At 34.2% G+C, this 18,253-nt stretch overlaps 1 protein-coding gene across 1 annotated transcript in view; it reads left to right on the forward strand.

Moving 5' to 3' along the window:
- The window catches only part of ROBO1 (roundabout guidance receptor 1), a 245,797-nt gene that overhangs the window by 166,293 nt on the left and 61,251 nt on the right, over positions 1-18,253 (forward strand). The window contains exons 4-7 of the mRNA XM_088144579.1: positions 2,713-2,833; positions 4,396-4,534; positions 5,903-6,030; positions 13,411-13,419. Coding sequence (XP_088000705.1) covers positions 2,713-2,833; positions 4,396-4,534; positions 5,903-6,030; positions 13,411-13,419 — 397 coding nt within the window. The remainder of the gene's footprint in view (positions 1-2,712; positions 2,834-4,395; positions 4,535-5,902; positions 6,031-13,410; positions 13,420-18,253) is intronic.

The following is an 18,253-nucleotide window of genomic DNA, read 5'->3' on the forward strand; positions in this document are numbered from 1 at the left end:
TTCTACCATAATTTCTCCACCATTTTTTTAAATCACGACTTCAGCTCTGCCAGTGAATGTGACAAAGCTTTAAAACAGTGTATATTTTGAATTCTATTGCCACCATCTGCTCTGTATGACAATAGCTTTGTTGGATTGGATTGATGATAATCAGGCCTGCGTGCTGGGTATTATAGAGGCCAGTCAGATTGCTCAGTGAAAAGCACAGTATTTGCCCCCTTTCAATTTTTGTAGTGACTTTTTTTTAATCTTTCCACCTTTCTACTTTATCAGAGTTTCATGTGGAGCTTAATAATATATAAAGGGAGTCTGAATGAATCAAAGCATCAAAGTTAGGTGATTGTTTTATTTATTTCATAAACAAAGTCACTCAATATGTAATGTGCCGAAGTAGAATAGGTAATTTCCCTCTAGTTCAGTCAGTACATTTAAAGGGTCAATTGTGTGAGTATTTCATTAACTACCGGAGTTGTTTTGGACTAGTCCTGCTGTATCTATGTCAATGTTACAAGTGTTAGTGGTCTAATCTCATTGAAGTTCTTACTGCATAGATTTTAAAGCATGTCATGCCGAGTTATAAAGAAAAAAATTAATATCTGTACAAAAAGTTAGTGATGCCTATGTCTGGAAAAGATTACAGAGCCATTTCCAAAGTTCTGAGGTTCCACTGAAGTGCGGGCAGGCTCATAATACTCAAATGGTTAAGCTTTGGGACACTGAAGTTTTGAATCTTTTCAAGAGTGACTGTCCTGTGAAAATCACTACAAAACCCCCAAACAACACTCAGGGATCTGCAGGTCTCTTTCACTTTAGCTAATGTCATTGCTCATGGCTCCATCATCTGGAGAAGAAAGTTCCTCAAAAAGATAAATCAAAAGCAGGAATTTGCAGGCAATATAGTGCTGTTGTGTCTATCAGAAACCAAATACTGAATTCCATGTTAAAAGCTCATGCCAACAGTCATGCATCAAGTTGGTTGTTTGAGGATACTTTACTGCCTCAGGACATGGCAACTCGCTATCACTGAAGGAACTCTGAACCCTTCAGAAAGTTATCCAGGACAATATGAGGCCAAGCTTAAATACAGCTAGGTCATATTGCAAGGCAGCAGTGTCAACTATACAAGTAGGTTTTCAAGAGAATTAATAAAAAAGAATAAATTTAATGTTTTGAAATGACCAAATTGAAGTCTGGAACTAAATTCCATAGAAATATTGTGGGCTAGATCCTAAGTAAACATTTCGTGGTAGAAAACCCTCAAAACTTATTGCATTGAAGCAATTGCTTAGGGATGAATGGGCCAAATTTGTACAGTGTGATTTGAGAGATTATTCTATAATTACAGGAGGCATTTGATTGTAGTTATTGTAGCTTAATAGTGTTGTAACTTACTGTTAGTTTAAGAGTGTTGAATTTAAAAAAGTGATTTCTTTTTCATATGGACAAATCAAAAGTCAGATGGCTTTATTTATTAAATAAATGAAACAAGTACCACCTTTTGGGGTCAATGTCACTCAGATTCTCTTTATGTTTCAGTAGGACTCACATGAAGTTCTGATTTAATTAGCAAGTTAGGCAAAATTTCAGGAATCTGAAAGTAGGTAAATAACTTTTTTAAACAAAGCTGTATATATAGGATAGAAAAGTATTATTTTTTCTCCAACATTTGCTATTAGGAGACAAACCACTTTTGAACATAAACCATTTACGGTAGTGATTAATATATTTTTCATAATAGGTCTAGAGACATGTCAGTGATTTGTTGACATCCCTTGATATATTTATCTTGCTTGTATTTTTTTGGCTTGCCATGTTTAAATTCCTATCAGAGAACAAACTCCCAGTTAAGTATTGTAAAATTTATCATTTTGTTACAACTTGTATTTAACTGATAGTCATACTCATACTGTATCCTGATCTCTCAGTGGTAGCATAACACAGGGAAACAATTATTGAGCATTTGGAATATATTTTCTGATGTTGCAAGACTGATTCATTTTTGCTCATTAATATAGAAGATAAACTAGCTTCTATAATAATGCTCACACAATAACCTGGAAACACCCATAAACTTTCTTATGAATTTATTCCATAGAATTTCTAGAGAACATTGGCTGTTTGGGGCTAAATTTTCCCTATATAGATTTTAAAAGCTGATAAATTATGTGGCAGCACCTAACTAACCTTAGCTTATCAAAAAAAGCTAAGCCAAGTCAAAACCAGTTTCTTTTTATTTGGAATATTGCCTGAAAATCCCAAAAATAAACAAACAAAATCACTCTGAAAGAAGGTGATGGCAATCTAGCTCCATAACATGCCAAAAAACTATATGGGAATATCATCTGTGGTGAAGCACAAATCCAGGGCATTTTTATTTTTAATTCCTAAATTAAGAAAATTTGATTATTTGTCGCATTATGTAGGGAACAAAATGTTTAGTTATTTCCATTTCACACTTTATTCATCAAAATCTATTATGACATATTTAAAAGAACTCCCATATGTGTAAATTATTTAAAATATTCTTTTTTTAAAAAAAAATTTTTTTTACAATTGTATTATCTATTCAATAAACTCTCAGTGTCTTTTTTAAAAAAAAACATATGTTCTTCTATGGTTTAATTTAGATTTGTAATAATTATGTTGTATGTAAATATTTTAATCTGCTTGCTTGTGCTTTATGAAGTTAATACTTTATTGTTTATGTTCTAGATCAGAGGAGGGAAGCTGATGATCACCTATACCAGAAAAAATGATGCAGGGAAATATGTCTGTGTTGGAACAAATATGGTTGGAGAAAGAGAGAGTGAAGTAGCAGAACTAACTGTTCTTGGTAAAGATCATTTCTTTGTTTAAGAAGTATAGCTAATTCCACCATTAAACAATGGTACCCAAAACATGGCCCCTCTACCAGATATGGAGGGGCAGGGAAAAACCATTGAGGAGAGGCAATCCTGCAAGTAACCTGGTCCAATGCCATGCAGGGCTTTAAAGGTGACAAACAACACCTTGAATTGCACCCAGAAATCTACTGGGAGCCAGTACATCGACATACAGTGGTGCACCCATAACTGTATGTGCCACTGCATTCTGGACCAGCTGAAGCTTCTGAATAATCATCAACAGCAGCCCTATGTAGAGTGTGTTGTAATACTCCAATGTTCTAGAAGTTCTATGTATCCTGCCCTGAGCATCCAGAGAAAAATCATGTACCCCCCCCCCTCAAAATAAATAAGTTGCATATTATCCTGATGAATATTATAGCAGTTACAAAAGGCAAGAAATGACTAAACATGCTGTGTAGGCAATGTGTTCAAACAGAAACTATAAGAATTAAAACTGTACAGCAGGCTATAAATAATCCATTTTTAAAACTACAAAATGCCTGATTGAAATGTTCACTGATGATTATCAGAACATAAATCGCCATGGCCAATATTTCAGTTAAGAACTTTTGTACCTGTTAAAGCTGAGCTTCAACATGACAGTGCTGATAATCCCCAGACTGTATATATTTCTTTCCAGGAGTACAATTCTTACCTAGAGCAAACTGGACATTATATAACAATATTAAGGATGTGCATTGCTTCACATCAAAAGAAGAAAGGTACCTTGCAGCAGGAGGAAACACATTTCTGAAATCTGTCAGTACCTCCTTAAAAGAGTTTTCTTTTCCTGAGTTCACGTGGTGGCCACATGCAGTAGAGTTAAGGAGGTGCTAACAGATAGTTCCTTGTGCAGCTAGCTGGCAACTGTGGGAACAGACTGTGGACTAGATGGACCAGGGATCCAATCCATTAGGGTACTGCTTATGTTATTATGCACTTCAACATGGGCATATACATGCAGGCAGCATCTCCTTACTTCTAACACATATTTTCTTGGGATCACTTTCCACCAAAGGATCTTTTCTCCTTTATATCTGAATCATTGAACATCTCACCATGATACCTGTGTCATTTCAGGACTGAGTTTCAGTGTACTGGCTAAGAGACTCTGTCTTTGTTCCACCTCCTAGTTTCCTTTCTCCAAGTGAGTTGTCTTTTTCCCAAAGGAAACTTGCTTTTTTTTTTTTTGGTCATGACTTGGAGAATTAACAGGCAGGAGTAGATTACAAACTCAGGGGTTTGCAAGCACCCAGAAACATCTTCAAGATTTTGTAGGCATTTGAATAACATAATTATAAATCCTAATTAGTTCATTTGGCATTTATTTGTTCAGATCACTTTTCTGATATTCTGCCATGTTTTTCATTAAATTGTCCAAGTCCTAGCATGCTTCAGGTCTTTGCATGACTATAGACATGTTCAGACTGCCATGTAAAAGAATTACATCATGGACTTGCAAGTATCATGTTCTTCCATGCTAATATCTACTAATCATTTCTTCCTTTAGAAAGACCATCATTTGTAAAGAGACCAAGTAATTTAGCAGTAATAGTAGATGACAGTGCAGAGTTTAATTGTGAAGCACGTGGTGATCCAGTGCCAACAGTAAGATGGCGAAAGGATGATGGAGAATTACCTAAATCAAGGTATAGTAGACTTTAATAATATTTTGGAAGAAGTTGCATGTGATACACTATGATTTACTGTGTTCTTGAATTTTTAGAAATACAATGTTGAATATACAGTAGTTGAAATATAAGCCTGATGCATTGAAAATCTCAACAATAACCTTGTAACATTGTAAATGTATTAGGGTATTTGCTTTCACAGCAATCAGGTGCTCACATTTATTCAGTCTTAAATTTTTAGAAGGTTAAAATAACAGTAACTCTTAGACATGATACCTATTTATAATATTCAACTGCAGAAGCAGTAACTTGTTGGGGTATTTACATAAGACATACAGTCCACCATTGAGGAAATAGAGCTGGATTAGATAGGCCTTTACTCTGAACATCTGTAACCCATTTTAATATGATTAATTACTATCGTTGGAAATTGATATGCTTCCTCTGTGTTCTTTGGATGTTGATATTTATAATATACTTTTCACTGAAAACAATGGGATATGCATGCATAAAATTGGATCCTGATCTAAAACAGGAGATATGGACATGTTTCCAGAAAAGAGGAATTCATTCCTATTTCTTTCTTGTAGTCTTCTGTACCTGTTACTGTTCTACCTGCTTAGTTGATGGAACATGTAACAAGCAGGTCTATGTTGTAGGGTCTTAAGAACTACTCTGTCTATAAAAGAGTACAAAGAAGAGCAACAAACATGTGAAGGGTTTGGAGGCTAAATTCTACAAAGAATTATTAAAGAACCTGGGCATTTTTAACTTAAATAAGAGAAGGGTCATGGGATATATGATGCCAGTTTTTTGGACAGGGGATTGAACTAAAAGACCTTCAAAGTCCTTTTCAACCCTATGATTCTATGATGATGAAATGTATAAAAGTCCTTTATATTCATTTGAAGGCCATCAGGTAAGTGAACATTCAGGCTAGGTTTCTGATTTGAGGAGCAGGCAATTGGGGGAAATATTAATAATACTGTTTATTACTTACTGCAATCAAGCTTGCCTTATCATGTCAGGTTGTCAAATGGTAATTAACTTTTCCATGAAACTGCACAATTCATTTTTATTTTTCTACTGGTATTCGCTCCATAAATCTTATAATAGGAAAAGCATGTTAATATGTTATAAGAAATAATATATATGCCTTGTAATTATATAGGCTACAGATCTATTATAATTTTAATTAGCTGATATAGAACACTAGTGCCAGTAAAGATAATATTTATTTAAAACGTTAATATCCTAGTTGCCCTTTACATCATTCTGGCCTACATTAACTACCAAATCAATCTAACCTACATCAACTTTGTTTTGTTTTGTTTTGTTTTGTTTTGTTTTGTTTTGTTTTGTTTTGTTTTGTTTTGTTTTGTTTAGATATGAAATACGTGATGACCACACCTTGAAAATCCGGAAAGTTATGGCAGGAGACATGGGTTCTTATACTTGTGTTGCAGAAAATATGGTTGGAAAAGCAGAAGCATCAGCAACTTTAACAGTTCAAGGTATTATTTTACTCACACACACACACACACACATGTACACGTGCACACACACACACACACCATTCTAAGAGTAAGTAGGTAGGTAGATGGATGGATGGATAGAATCAAAGCAGAAGCTTATGTTACCAAAAATCAGGAAGATCGTTCTGATCTAATTGCAGATTTCTATTATGGAAGCATTTCAGTGTGACTTTTTGGTGTTATGTTTTGTAATGGAACTAGAAAATAAGGCATTTAGAACCTCAGTGTTCTTTAGTTTGTTTAAATAGCAATAATTAAAGGATTAATGAAAGGGTGAATTATATGAAGTTATTCTTTTGTGGCTTATAATGTCTAGGTTCTAGTATTATTCAAGTTTGTAATAGCTTTTGTATCTTCTCAATGATGGCCAAAAGACATTATAATTTCCTAGTGGGGATAGTCTCAGAATTCTCATGAAGATATAATTTAAAAACGTGTTTTATTCATATAGTTTAATATGTGATTCCTATAGATTTGGTTTGTAATTATTCTTATATTGAATAGAAACACAATAATGTATTTCTGCTTCTTAAAAGCAATATATTTAATTAAAATAACAAGCCAAAACAATAGTTACAGTAATTTCAGGTATTAATAAAAGAACATAGTTCATAACAGTATTGTTTCTATTGCACTGTAAACTTCTAGCAGAACTCAGTTAATATATTAAAAATGCCATTATATGTATATGTGCATATATATGTGTGTATGTGTGTGTGTATAGATATAGATATAGATATAGTTTACATACATTCCAGATGTTCACTCTTTAGATAATCTTTTGCTTCCTTTTTTGGCTGAAAGGCAGATAATGATGTCATATAATTTTGTCCCCAAGCTAACTGCTATGATCATCTGATTTGTTCCCTTTTTCTCACAAGTTCGTCTTCAGTCTTTGATACTTCTTAACCTCACAGTACTTATATACATCTTCTCTCAAATCTGTTTAGAAAATCAAGGTACAAAATCATATTGTAAGATCACTGCTTAATACATTGAGCTTTTTAAAAAAATTACCAAACTTGATGCTTATACTGCAAAAGTTAATGCAAAGACAGCAGTCTCATTTTTACAGACAGTGAGGAAACATTCTTCAAACAATACCATTAATGTTAAAGAACTTTCTCTGCTTCAGCTTCCACTTATTACATTCTGTTCCATAGCCCAGAAGAAAAAGTTATTTGGGCCTTTGTTGCAGTTCTTCGATTTTCTGATTGAAATATTTTAAAAACTGGTAGCTAAATTTAAACCCAAAATTACTTTCATCAAAATTTTATTCTGATTGCAGCCATTTGATATCATTATTTGTCAGTGCCCCAAACTTGGAACATGCTCAGATAGTATTGAAAGAGTTTTATTATTGCACTAACATGATCTCATGAAATGTGTAACTGTATGCTTGAAATCAAAACACTTCAAATACTTGGACAGCTAATTCTATGACTTCCAAAGTTTTTATTTAGTTGAAAAATAACTAGGGATGAGTGTGTGTGTGTGTGTCTGTGGTTTTCAAATAACAGGCCCGACTTAGATCTGAGCTTTGGCAGGGGAGGTTTGTGGCTTGCCACACTTTTTCCCCTCAGTGTGATCAGGATCTCAGCCAAACAGTGTAAAACATAACTGTTCAGCTTCAGATTCCAGGTACAATCTGCTCTTAATTAAAGAAGTCCCTATATCCAATTCACAGAATTACTAATTGGACAACTGTGGTTATTTTTAATTTATCATAATAATATCTAACCCTGTCAAAAGCATCTTGACCCAAAACCGTGATGTTTTCTTTCCAGTAACAGAAGTAAATTTGTATTTGGGTATGATAAGTTTGTACTCCTGAAAATTCAAAAGGAAAGTGGAATAGTTCACCAACTATTCCAAAAGTAATTGGAATAGCTCACCAACCAATGTTTCACCAACCAATAGTTCAGCAACCAACTGTGTAATAGTTCTGATTCTACCTGAATGAGCAATTTTAATTGCTAGTTAAAAAAGCAATTGACCCCTCATTTGCTTCAATATCGAGTACAACAAGGCTTGATCCCCCATTTATTCAGCTTCTCTATGAAACAAATGGGAGAGGTTATTCATTGGTTTGAGAGAAGTCATCCATTGGTATCCAGATGATTCTCAATTTTTACACTCCCAGGCCAAATCATAGATGATGTGGAAGCCCTGAATATATGTCTGGAAGCTGTGAAGGACTGGATGAGAAGGAGGAAACTCAGTTCAAACTCTAGCAAGATAGAGTTGCTATTAATCCATAAAAATCTTGGCTCTCCAGCAGTATATGTCACTGAGGATGTTCCTCATGGTTTGTACTCTCTCTGAAGAAGTAGATCTCTGTGACTTGGTGGTCGTCCTGCTTGACTGTTGTGCCAGTTACAGGCCTACTTGAATCAGAAGCCTCGGCAACATTAATTCATTCTCTTATCACAAAACAGTTCGACTACCCCATCAAGTTCCATGCGGGTCTGCTTTTAAAGATCTCTTAAAAGCTTAAACTAGTACAAAATAAGTTATCAGACTACCACTGGCTAAAACCCACTAATGCAGTGTTGCATATATTTTCCAGTCATGCACTGGTGACAAAAAGTATTTGGCTCCTATAAATACAGGCAACCTTACAGAAAAAAGTACATTATTATTTTTTTAATAAGTTTATTATCTTTAATAATTTACTAGACAACCCATGACCTGTTGGGTCATCATTTCAAAGATATTTCCTTACCTAAACAGAGAAATAGAATGACCAAGGGCAAAAAAACAGTGGGAATATGAGCGACTTGCTACCAGCTTCCCCATTGACTTTGCTTATGGGAAGCTAGCAGGGAGTATCATAAATCTTTCTTCCTTCGCTCCTCCCTCCCTCCCTTCCTTCCTTCCCACATATAATATAGGCTTGCACCATTTGCTCTCCTTCACGAACTCTGGAGAGCCCCTGCAAAGCCGCCTCCTCCTCCTCAGCTGACCAGTGGAACTGCCTGCCGCTTTGCTGGGGAGAGGTAGAACAAAGGGAGCTGTGGATCATGAGGAAAACTGCACCCCCACTTCCCATTCTGGCACGGCCCCAAGGGCCCCCTCCCTCAAGGGAGGAAAAGGGCTCAGCCATCAACCGGCACACTCCAGCCAGCCCTACCTTGCTAGCAGGCATCCAAGTCACTCCCTCATCTTTCCCTCAATGCCCACAGCTGTTAAGAGATTTCAAATTTCTGCCTCATTTCCAAAGCAGCCAATCACTATTTGCACATCGGGCCTTGCCACCAGCTGTTTGGCCACCAGGGACATGGAGGTGGGAGAGAGGTTGGGGATATGCCCATGATGGTCATGTGACCTGGGCTGACCATGGTGGCAAAGCAACACAGTAGTCCTGAAGCAGCCACGAATTTCCCAAATTTCAATCCCGTGGGAGTAATGGGTCCTGGAGTTTGGACACATTCTGTAAGTTGGCCCATTTGAGGTACCTTGATTCAAAAATTGTTGCCCTATGATGTACCATTTCACCCAGTTGAAAGCTACAGATACGAGAGTTTTAATACTATATATTATTTAATCTTTAATATTTTTTTACCAAATGAAAAAAGTTATGTTTATAGTTCCTAGAGGGACATTAGAAATGAAGGGGCCAAGTGCACCTCTGGAGCAGTGTATTCCATATTGTAGGAACCAAAACCTTAAACTCATTACGTTTTAATGAGATTTGTGTGTGGGGGGGTATTTTTGTAGACGTGTTTTGTTGATAATTTTATTGTACGCTATTCTCTTTGGGCAGTATAAAAATGAGGATAAATAATATTAAAATAGTTTCAAACAATTAATATTAAAACTATTTTTAAAAATGTTTCAAATATATGCCAAATGTATTACTTCCTAACAATAAACTAAAAAAAGCAGATTTCACAGGTTTCACAAGAACTATATTGTATTATACATTTTTATTCCACTCCTATATTAATTCCCTCTCCTTACTACAATTGCTCTATACAGGGGTCATGGGGAGAGGGCTGTTGAAGGCACACCATTTTTCAAACTGGGTCTAGATGTGCTGGACAGATTATTGTACCAGATAAGAGTTTTATTGTAGAAATTCTTGACTTGATCATAGAATATTAATTTTGTGCAAATATTGGGGATTAATTTAGAAGCAGGAAGCAAATATCCATCCATATGGAGTAGTATGCAACTGAAGAGCATGTCTTGACTTTGGAAGCCTGTTTAGGGATTTGATGAGTCAGATTTTCTTTGATTGCCAAAGGGTGGAGAGCATTTCTCTGACTCATTGTCAGTGGCAGAGAACCTGGGAAAGCAATAAACACTCACTGCTTTCAGCGTCTCTGTGCTCTTCATAATTCATAGGGTTATTTGTGCTTTTGCTGATCTTGAAGGAGTTTGAATGGGAAAACGTAACCCTCCATTAGACATTGAACATTAGTGATAAAAGCTATTCCTTTTTAAATCTTTGTGATCAGTAGAAAGATGTCTGAAGTATTCCAGGTGATGTCAACAAAGCAAAAAGAAATACATTAAGGACATCTTTACATTCCTAGTTTACTCCTATATAAATGTGCAGTCTTAATTGAAATAAAGGTACAAATAGTTTCAGGATATGAATATAGACAAGCAGCTTAATTTAATTTCAGTTAATTCTTAAACCAAATACACACACACGCACACACATACATGTATACATACTAAGCAGCACTATCACAAACTAATCTCTTTTTTTGTTCCAATTTGCTAAAATTAGCGCTAAAATTTTATAAATCCCGTTATAGTACAGTTAGAAATATTAAATATATGTTTAATTTTTTTATTTTACATATTAGCCACCAGGTTTATAAACTGATTTACAGAATCTCAAATTCTTTCAAGTTCATGAACAATGGCATTTATTGTCCAAAATATCCATTTCATTATCCTACATTTCTTCAGTATATTCTGGATTATTTAATTTAACAGAAACTCTCGTTTCTCTTAACTAATTTTAGAATGTCAAATATTATTACACTTATCATTGTATATTATAGAGGCTAGCCTACAGCAGGTATTTATGTGCTAATTATGAACTCATGTTCGACAGTAATTATTTTTACTTTCTCCTTAAAGGGGTACAACTAAATGAGATCCCTGAAAGGCTTAAAATATGCAGAGTGTCTTTTTAGAACTAGAATGCTTTGACATTTACCATTTATAAATCAAAAGTTACGTGAATTATTAGCTATTTCATTGAAATAATAAGTAGATTGTTAGGAGTCCTTTTATTATTTATATATTTATGTAACAATTGATTGTGTGCCATCAAGATGGTGGTAAGTCTTAGCCATCACATGGATAGATTTTATACAGGATCTGTAATGATAGTGTTAATATATGCCCATATTTGCATAAATATCAACATTTTTATTTTATTTTATTTTTGTATCTTTTATATTAATGTTATTGTTCATGTAATTTCGATTGGATTTTAAAGCATAGTTTAAAGTTATAAACATAAGAGCAGATGTTTATGGGAGTGTGGGAAGTTAGCCTGGCAGAAGGATTATATATGCCTTCCTGTTAATCACTATAGCAAACTTTCTTAATATGATAGGTAAGAAAACTAGCTGCAGGTAAGAAGCCAGAATGTGGACCTTTCAGATCAAATGGCATTCACTGGGTCCTTAGTTGCCTCTGGCCTATCCATGAAAAGCATACCTTCATAGCCAGAGGTGACTTTTAATCCATGTGGACATACTTGGTCATATACTAGGAGTCTCTGTTGCAGTGATACCTCACAAATTAGTGAAAATGGAAACTGGTCATAAGCTATCAAATACTAGATCTTAAACCTTAAACTTTTTCAGACTTAAGTAGTAGAATATATACGCAGGCTTGATTATAACAAAGATTTCCAAATAATCATGCTCATTGACTCATGTCTTTTTCAAGTACCCATGTAATAGGTAACTCCTTTTAAACAATTTCTATCCCACAACTGAACATTTTTGTAGGTTAAAAAAAAAATCACTAGAAAATCCCTGTACAGTTATTAAGTTCCCATTGTCACTTAAGCAAAATGTTTTGACCAGAACTGTTTTGTGATAATGTCTATAAATTTTATTTTGTAGATTTCTGAATTACATGAATTTCTGAATGGGAAAATATGGCTTGGATTAGGGTTACCAACATGTGGAATTATTTGTAACATAGTAGGGGAGTGAAAATGCACCCATTACAAATTTTACTGGCATTTAAATTAACATTCAAATCCACAGAAAATTGCAGTGTTTATAAAAAATGTATTTTAAATACCAGATGTTGAGATTTGGAGGATTTAATCCAGCTGTTTTCAAATTGAAAAAAAAAGAGAAGAACGTAGAAGAGAAATTACTGAATTACTGAATTTTAAAGGACGTTGATTGCCTAATGTTTCTCCCCCTTTGCTCATCTTTCCACCTGCCCAGGAACTATATGTAAGTAGATAGTTTAATAATAATAATAATAATAATAATAATAATAATAATAACAACAACAACAACAATGTCTGGATAGTAGATATTGCAATACCTGGAGACAGCATAATAGAAGAGAAAGAACTGGAGAAAATCACAAAATATAAAGACCTGAAGATAGAACAACTGTGGCAAAAGAAAGCAAAGATAGTACCAATAGTTATAGGAGCCTTATAGGTGCAATCCCAAAACATCTGGAGCACCACTTGATTACCATCAACATTGACAAAATCACCATCGGTCAATTGTAAAGACAGCTTTACTTGGAACAGCTTACATCCTGCGACAATACCTTTAACACCCTCAAACAACATCTGCTTATCCCAGGTCCTTGGGAGGGACTCGATAGGTGGATAAAAATGCCAAATCCAGTCTAAACATCTGGCTGACTGTGTGACTAACAACAACAATAACAACAGCAACAACAATAATAATAATATCCTTGTAGATGAACTATGCTACTTCCTCTTGTATCTAATATTTTAAAAATAAAATTTAAACATTATGGGTGACCTGCATAGAATCCTACCATCCTGCTTTTCAGAAGCATAGATACTGTTCCCACTGTAGTAGATTTCTTGCCTATACTTCATTTCTCATGCTTCATATTTCGTAGCCATAGATGTCAGCATTCTCTAAAGCCAAGAACTGTTTATGCAGTGCCATCTGTCTCATGCTGTTTCTTATATATCTTGAATATTTCTCTTCCAATAGTTGCATTTTTATAAATTACCTCTTGCATATTTAATTATATATAAATAAGTAATGCTACTGATTTAAAAGCACATTCATTTTATTTTGTTTCATTTTATGTTTGAGTTGATTTATTCTTTGTTTTCTGTTTCTGTTTTTCCTTTCCTTTCTTTTGTTTTAGTTGTATCTGGTAAGTTGAAATTTTTTGGCCATCTTCTAATCATCGTTATTCCTGTGACTGGATCATCTCTCCCCCTTTCTATCTATACCCTTCCATATCTACCAACAAATCATCTTCCAACCTTCACTTGTACTGCCTGGACAGACCACAAAGGGCACATTCTACATGAAATATGGGTAATTTTTGTGGCAAGCATCTAAGGTAATGGCTTGCTTACTTTTATTTTACTTTAACTATTGCATGGTTACATTTTTATTTATAAGTTCTTATTTATTTTTAGCTTAATGTATGTGTGATTGCATTTTGCTTCAGCAGATCCCAAAATGTGCATCATTTTGAGTAAGTGCAAATTCTTTAAAAAAAAAAAAAAAATGAAATGTTCCACATATAAAATCACAATTCCTTAAAATGTTAAACTTTGTTCTTCAGACTCTGTTATGCAACAGATGAAAGATATTTTGCATTATTTACCTTGCAAACATTATGAACAGCAATCTATCCAGAATCACAGACTTCAACTGATTAAATATGTCAATTAATTTACTGTAGTTTATCCAGAAACCAATGATAACTATTACCCCAGCATCAAATTTGATGAGAAAAAGTGGGTTATTGTGTTGGCTTCTAACATAACTTAAAAGTTCACAAATGAAAAGTTTCCCATCTCTTCTTTCTCAATGCAGCCACCTTTGTCCCTTAAAAAAGTCTGCCTGATGATCCTCCCAACATTGGCTTATTATCCTCTCTCCTGGAGGCTCTTACACTATTTCCCTCTGCAGTGGCTTTCCAGGGATGCAAGGCTACAGGAGGATAGTAATTCATTCTGTTGATTTCCTTATCATTACATGCAAGCTATACGATTTTCAAAAATATTTTAAAAAAATAAAAACAAAAACATTATTTCATAATGAAACTATTGTAATGTTGCTTGAACAAGTATTAGAATTTTGTAATGCTTAATACATTATCAGTGAAACTTTTAAGCAGGTTTTTTCTGAAATACTGATGAAAATTTAATATTTAAATGAGTAAACAAGCCAATATATTACTTTGATAGGGAATAGCATTTATTGCAAATTACAACATAAATTTAAAAAAAATGTTAAAGATGATCTTCATTGCAACATGCTGTATGAAAATTGTAGATTGTTACATTTTGAATTTAAAATGTTCAACTCTTATAATTATGAGAGTATACATTCTTTGTTATATAATAGAATGAATGAATTTGTGAGTTAAATATATGGAGGTAAAAGATCATTCACTTTCTTCAGCTTTTGCTATAACAAAAGTGTGTATGTATGTACATTTCAGATCATCTTTTTAAATCCCTGTTATTTAACATCCCTGCTGTTAGAATTTATATAACAAATATTAAAGTTAGAGGCACAAATATTGAATACACTTTGTTCACTTTGTGGTTTGCAGCAAATATTAATGCCCTTTGAACTTGTCAAATAATCAATGCATTTTCAAGGTACTATATTGCTAAGTACACACATTGGCACATTGCTAAGTATACACATTTCATTCAACTGAAAACAAGAAAAGATGGCTAAATTAGTCTAATAACAATATGGATTTTTTGATAAATGTGCAGAAGTACTCATATCACTATGTTTTCAGTGCTATCAAACATATTCTGGAAGTGGTGATAGGTAAATACAGGATCCTTTAATAAACTCAGTGAAAAGGTTCAGTAGGATATTAAGACAGCCAGGTAAGACAGTGAAGAAGTAAAGCTTCTTATTGTAGACACTGTAAGAGGAGAACTGTATTAACCTATCATAGCCAAAAATCAGGAGGAATTTGGTAGCATATTTTAATTTTATTTAAAAGATAAGCTTTCATCAGCTACAGTTCACTTCATCAGATGTGTTTGTTGAGATGTCTGAAACCCATGCTACAATCACGTTGACATAAGTGCTCAACTGATGGAATTATATCATGCATTTAGGAGATTGAACTAGCTACCCTGTGAGATTAAATGACAAATCAGTAGAGTCAGATCAATTCCCAGGGAAGACCTATTAAAAGATAAACCACAAAAAGAGAACAACAGAACATCAGCAGCTCATTCAAATGCATTATTAATACATTACAGCAAATACTGAACATGACACTGCATTTTCTCAGGCATTATGTAGTAAGCCCATACTTACAAACAGACAACCACCCAACCTAAAGCATATTTTCAAAGGAACAACCACAAAAATCCACTGAAAAATTATGCTAATATATGAACCAACCCTGCAATAAACCCAACCCCCATATACTTTATACCCACATTTACACCAGCAGCACAATCACAGGCCCCAACAATTACACATACAAGATTAGAGGCACCTTCACATGTTCTTCCACTAATGGAAGAACTAGTGATACAAACCTTTATTCGTCAGCAGTGTTCTTTTGGATTCTGCATAGGACAAACAGGACAAACTTTGTCCAAAATTAATGGACATAAGTTTGCATCAGGCCTCAAAAAGAAGGTAATATCAAAGCATTTCAATTTTTAAGACACTACATTACAGACTTTAAAGTAGCCATTTTGGAAAAAAAGAAATTTTAACAGTACAATTGAGCAAGAGATTGCTGAACTCACATTAAAAGGTTTCAGGCTATCTCATAAAGTCTCAGCAAATACAATGGATTTTTAACTCATCACAAATATTAATTGTTATGGTACTTGTAATCTGTCTCATATGTAACTTGCATCTGCAAAACCAGTCTGTCTTCCCCCCCTTCTCCCCCTTATCCCAATTTAAATTTTGTATTAGCTTAGCCACTCCATGCATCAGATGAAGTGAGCTGTGACTCACAGAAGCTTATGCCTTTTACTAAAAATCATTAGTCTGATTTGGTTAGAACCAGAAAAGTGTTCCAGCTGTAATTGCTATTCTCATAATTTGAAGAATAAGGGGAAAAACTGCATTCCCCTTAGGCCATTGCTTGAATTTAACATTGGTTAAAGAAACAAAACAAATGTACCACTATGATGCATAAGATGATGTGACACAAACTGTAGTTCTCCATCAAAAGCTCTGTTGGAAAAATTGTGTAAACGTGCAAATTATAAAAACAAAATGGGAAAAGAGGTAGATTGACACAGTTAATAGTTCTGAATTAAAACTCTTAAATATTAGGACAAAAATGTAACAGTAACCATAATTAGAAATCAGAAGATAGGTTTCAGATTGCTATATACTTGTATTTTTAAATAGAGGCTGGGTAACCTCTGTGAAGATTAGTTTAATTTCACTTCTTTTACTGAGTAGGCAGGTCAGTCTTGTTGTTCAGTTCTATTATACTAAATTATTTCTGATCAATCCTTACACAAAACCAGAAGTGGGTTGTTATTTGTACTGATTAGGTTTCTTATAGGATGTTATTCTACTAATGTAATATTGCCATAACTTTGAGGACATTTTTGGTAAGATCAGTGTTAAGGACACAACTCACATTTCTAGAAATGACCTGATCCAGACCAGATCACTATATATGTATAGTGGTGTGGTGTGTGTATGTATATACACTCACACAAATCTGCCTTGATACCAAGACCCAGAATAAGATTCAGAAAAAAATAGAACTCAAATCTACCATAATCTAACTTGGGAAAGAATCCCAATGGCTATAACATTTTTTTTAACCAAAATAGAAGTTTTGCAAGAAAAATAGAACGGTTGGTTGGTTGGTTGGTTGGTTGGTTGGTTGGTTGGCTTTTGAGTTGCTCCTTTATATTTCTTAGAAATCATTTTAAAAAGACAGCCAGACAGTTTAATTTCTCTTGGGGATCTCATCACAGTTTAACTACATAATGTTAATGAATCTTGAAAAGCTATATGACATAAAAAATATAGAACTACTTTTTAAAAATCTATAGTTACTTGCCTGTCTTTGACATTTGCATTTGTAACCTGTTAGAAAAAATATTGACTATTTTTTTTTTTAAATAACCAGTGCTCTGAAAATTCTAAAGTGACAAGTAATGTTGATGTGTCACTGTAAGATATTACTTTGTATGACATACTTGTAATGAAGGTAAGAGGTCCTTCACGTTGGCTTAGACTTCTGTTGGCTTCCATATCACATCTGTGTAGATTGGTAGCGATTACAGAATATGGAAATGACATCCCATAGCGTTCTTCCAGGAGGATTTTTGATATTTTGGTTTTGTTTGTTTGTTTGTTTTACTTTTCACTCTAGCCTACAACCCTGAACATTTTCTAACCTGATCCTAATTAGCTTCCAAACCCAGACATAGTCACTATCTTGTCACCTTTTGAGCCCTTTATGTGTCATTCTGAATGATAAATCTAATGCTAATATGTATGAAACTTGGTTGAATATAATGGCACTTCCCCACACTTCAAAGATTTGGAACAATTTGGAGAGTATCCAGGAAGGAGGTGGAAGAATGCATTTGTTCTACAAAACTTTTTTTTTCTTTGTCTCATTCTCAGTCTTAGCCTCACTCTTGCTCTCAATCTTATTTAGATTTATTATGTCTGTCCACTCCAAAAGACTCTAGGTGACCAACCTACAACATCAAAATATGCAATTAAACATAACAACAAAACATAACAGCCCAGACTAAAAAGTATCCAAAGGAACAAAAAGATAAAATAAAAAATAAAACAACAACCACAGGGGTTTCATAAATACACTAACCCCAAACCTGGAACAGATCTTAAGGGCGTTTCAGAGCTCCAAGAGAGGGGGTGCCATACGTATCTCTGGGGGGATGCTTTTCCAGTAGGACTCATTGATGTAATTCTCAATAGAGAAAGGGGCAGGGAAAGGAAAAAAACATTTCTTTCAGATGGGAAAAAAAAGTTTA

This window comes from Python bivittatus, unplaced genomic scaffold (assembly GCF_059951505.1).
Source record: "Python bivittatus isolate LINGU-HERP-01145 unplaced genomic scaffold, Pbiv_v1 ctg000350_np1212, whole genome shotgun sequence".
Taxonomy (NCBI): domain Eukaryota; kingdom Metazoa; phylum Chordata; class Lepidosauria; order Squamata; family Pythonidae; genus Python; species Python bivittatus.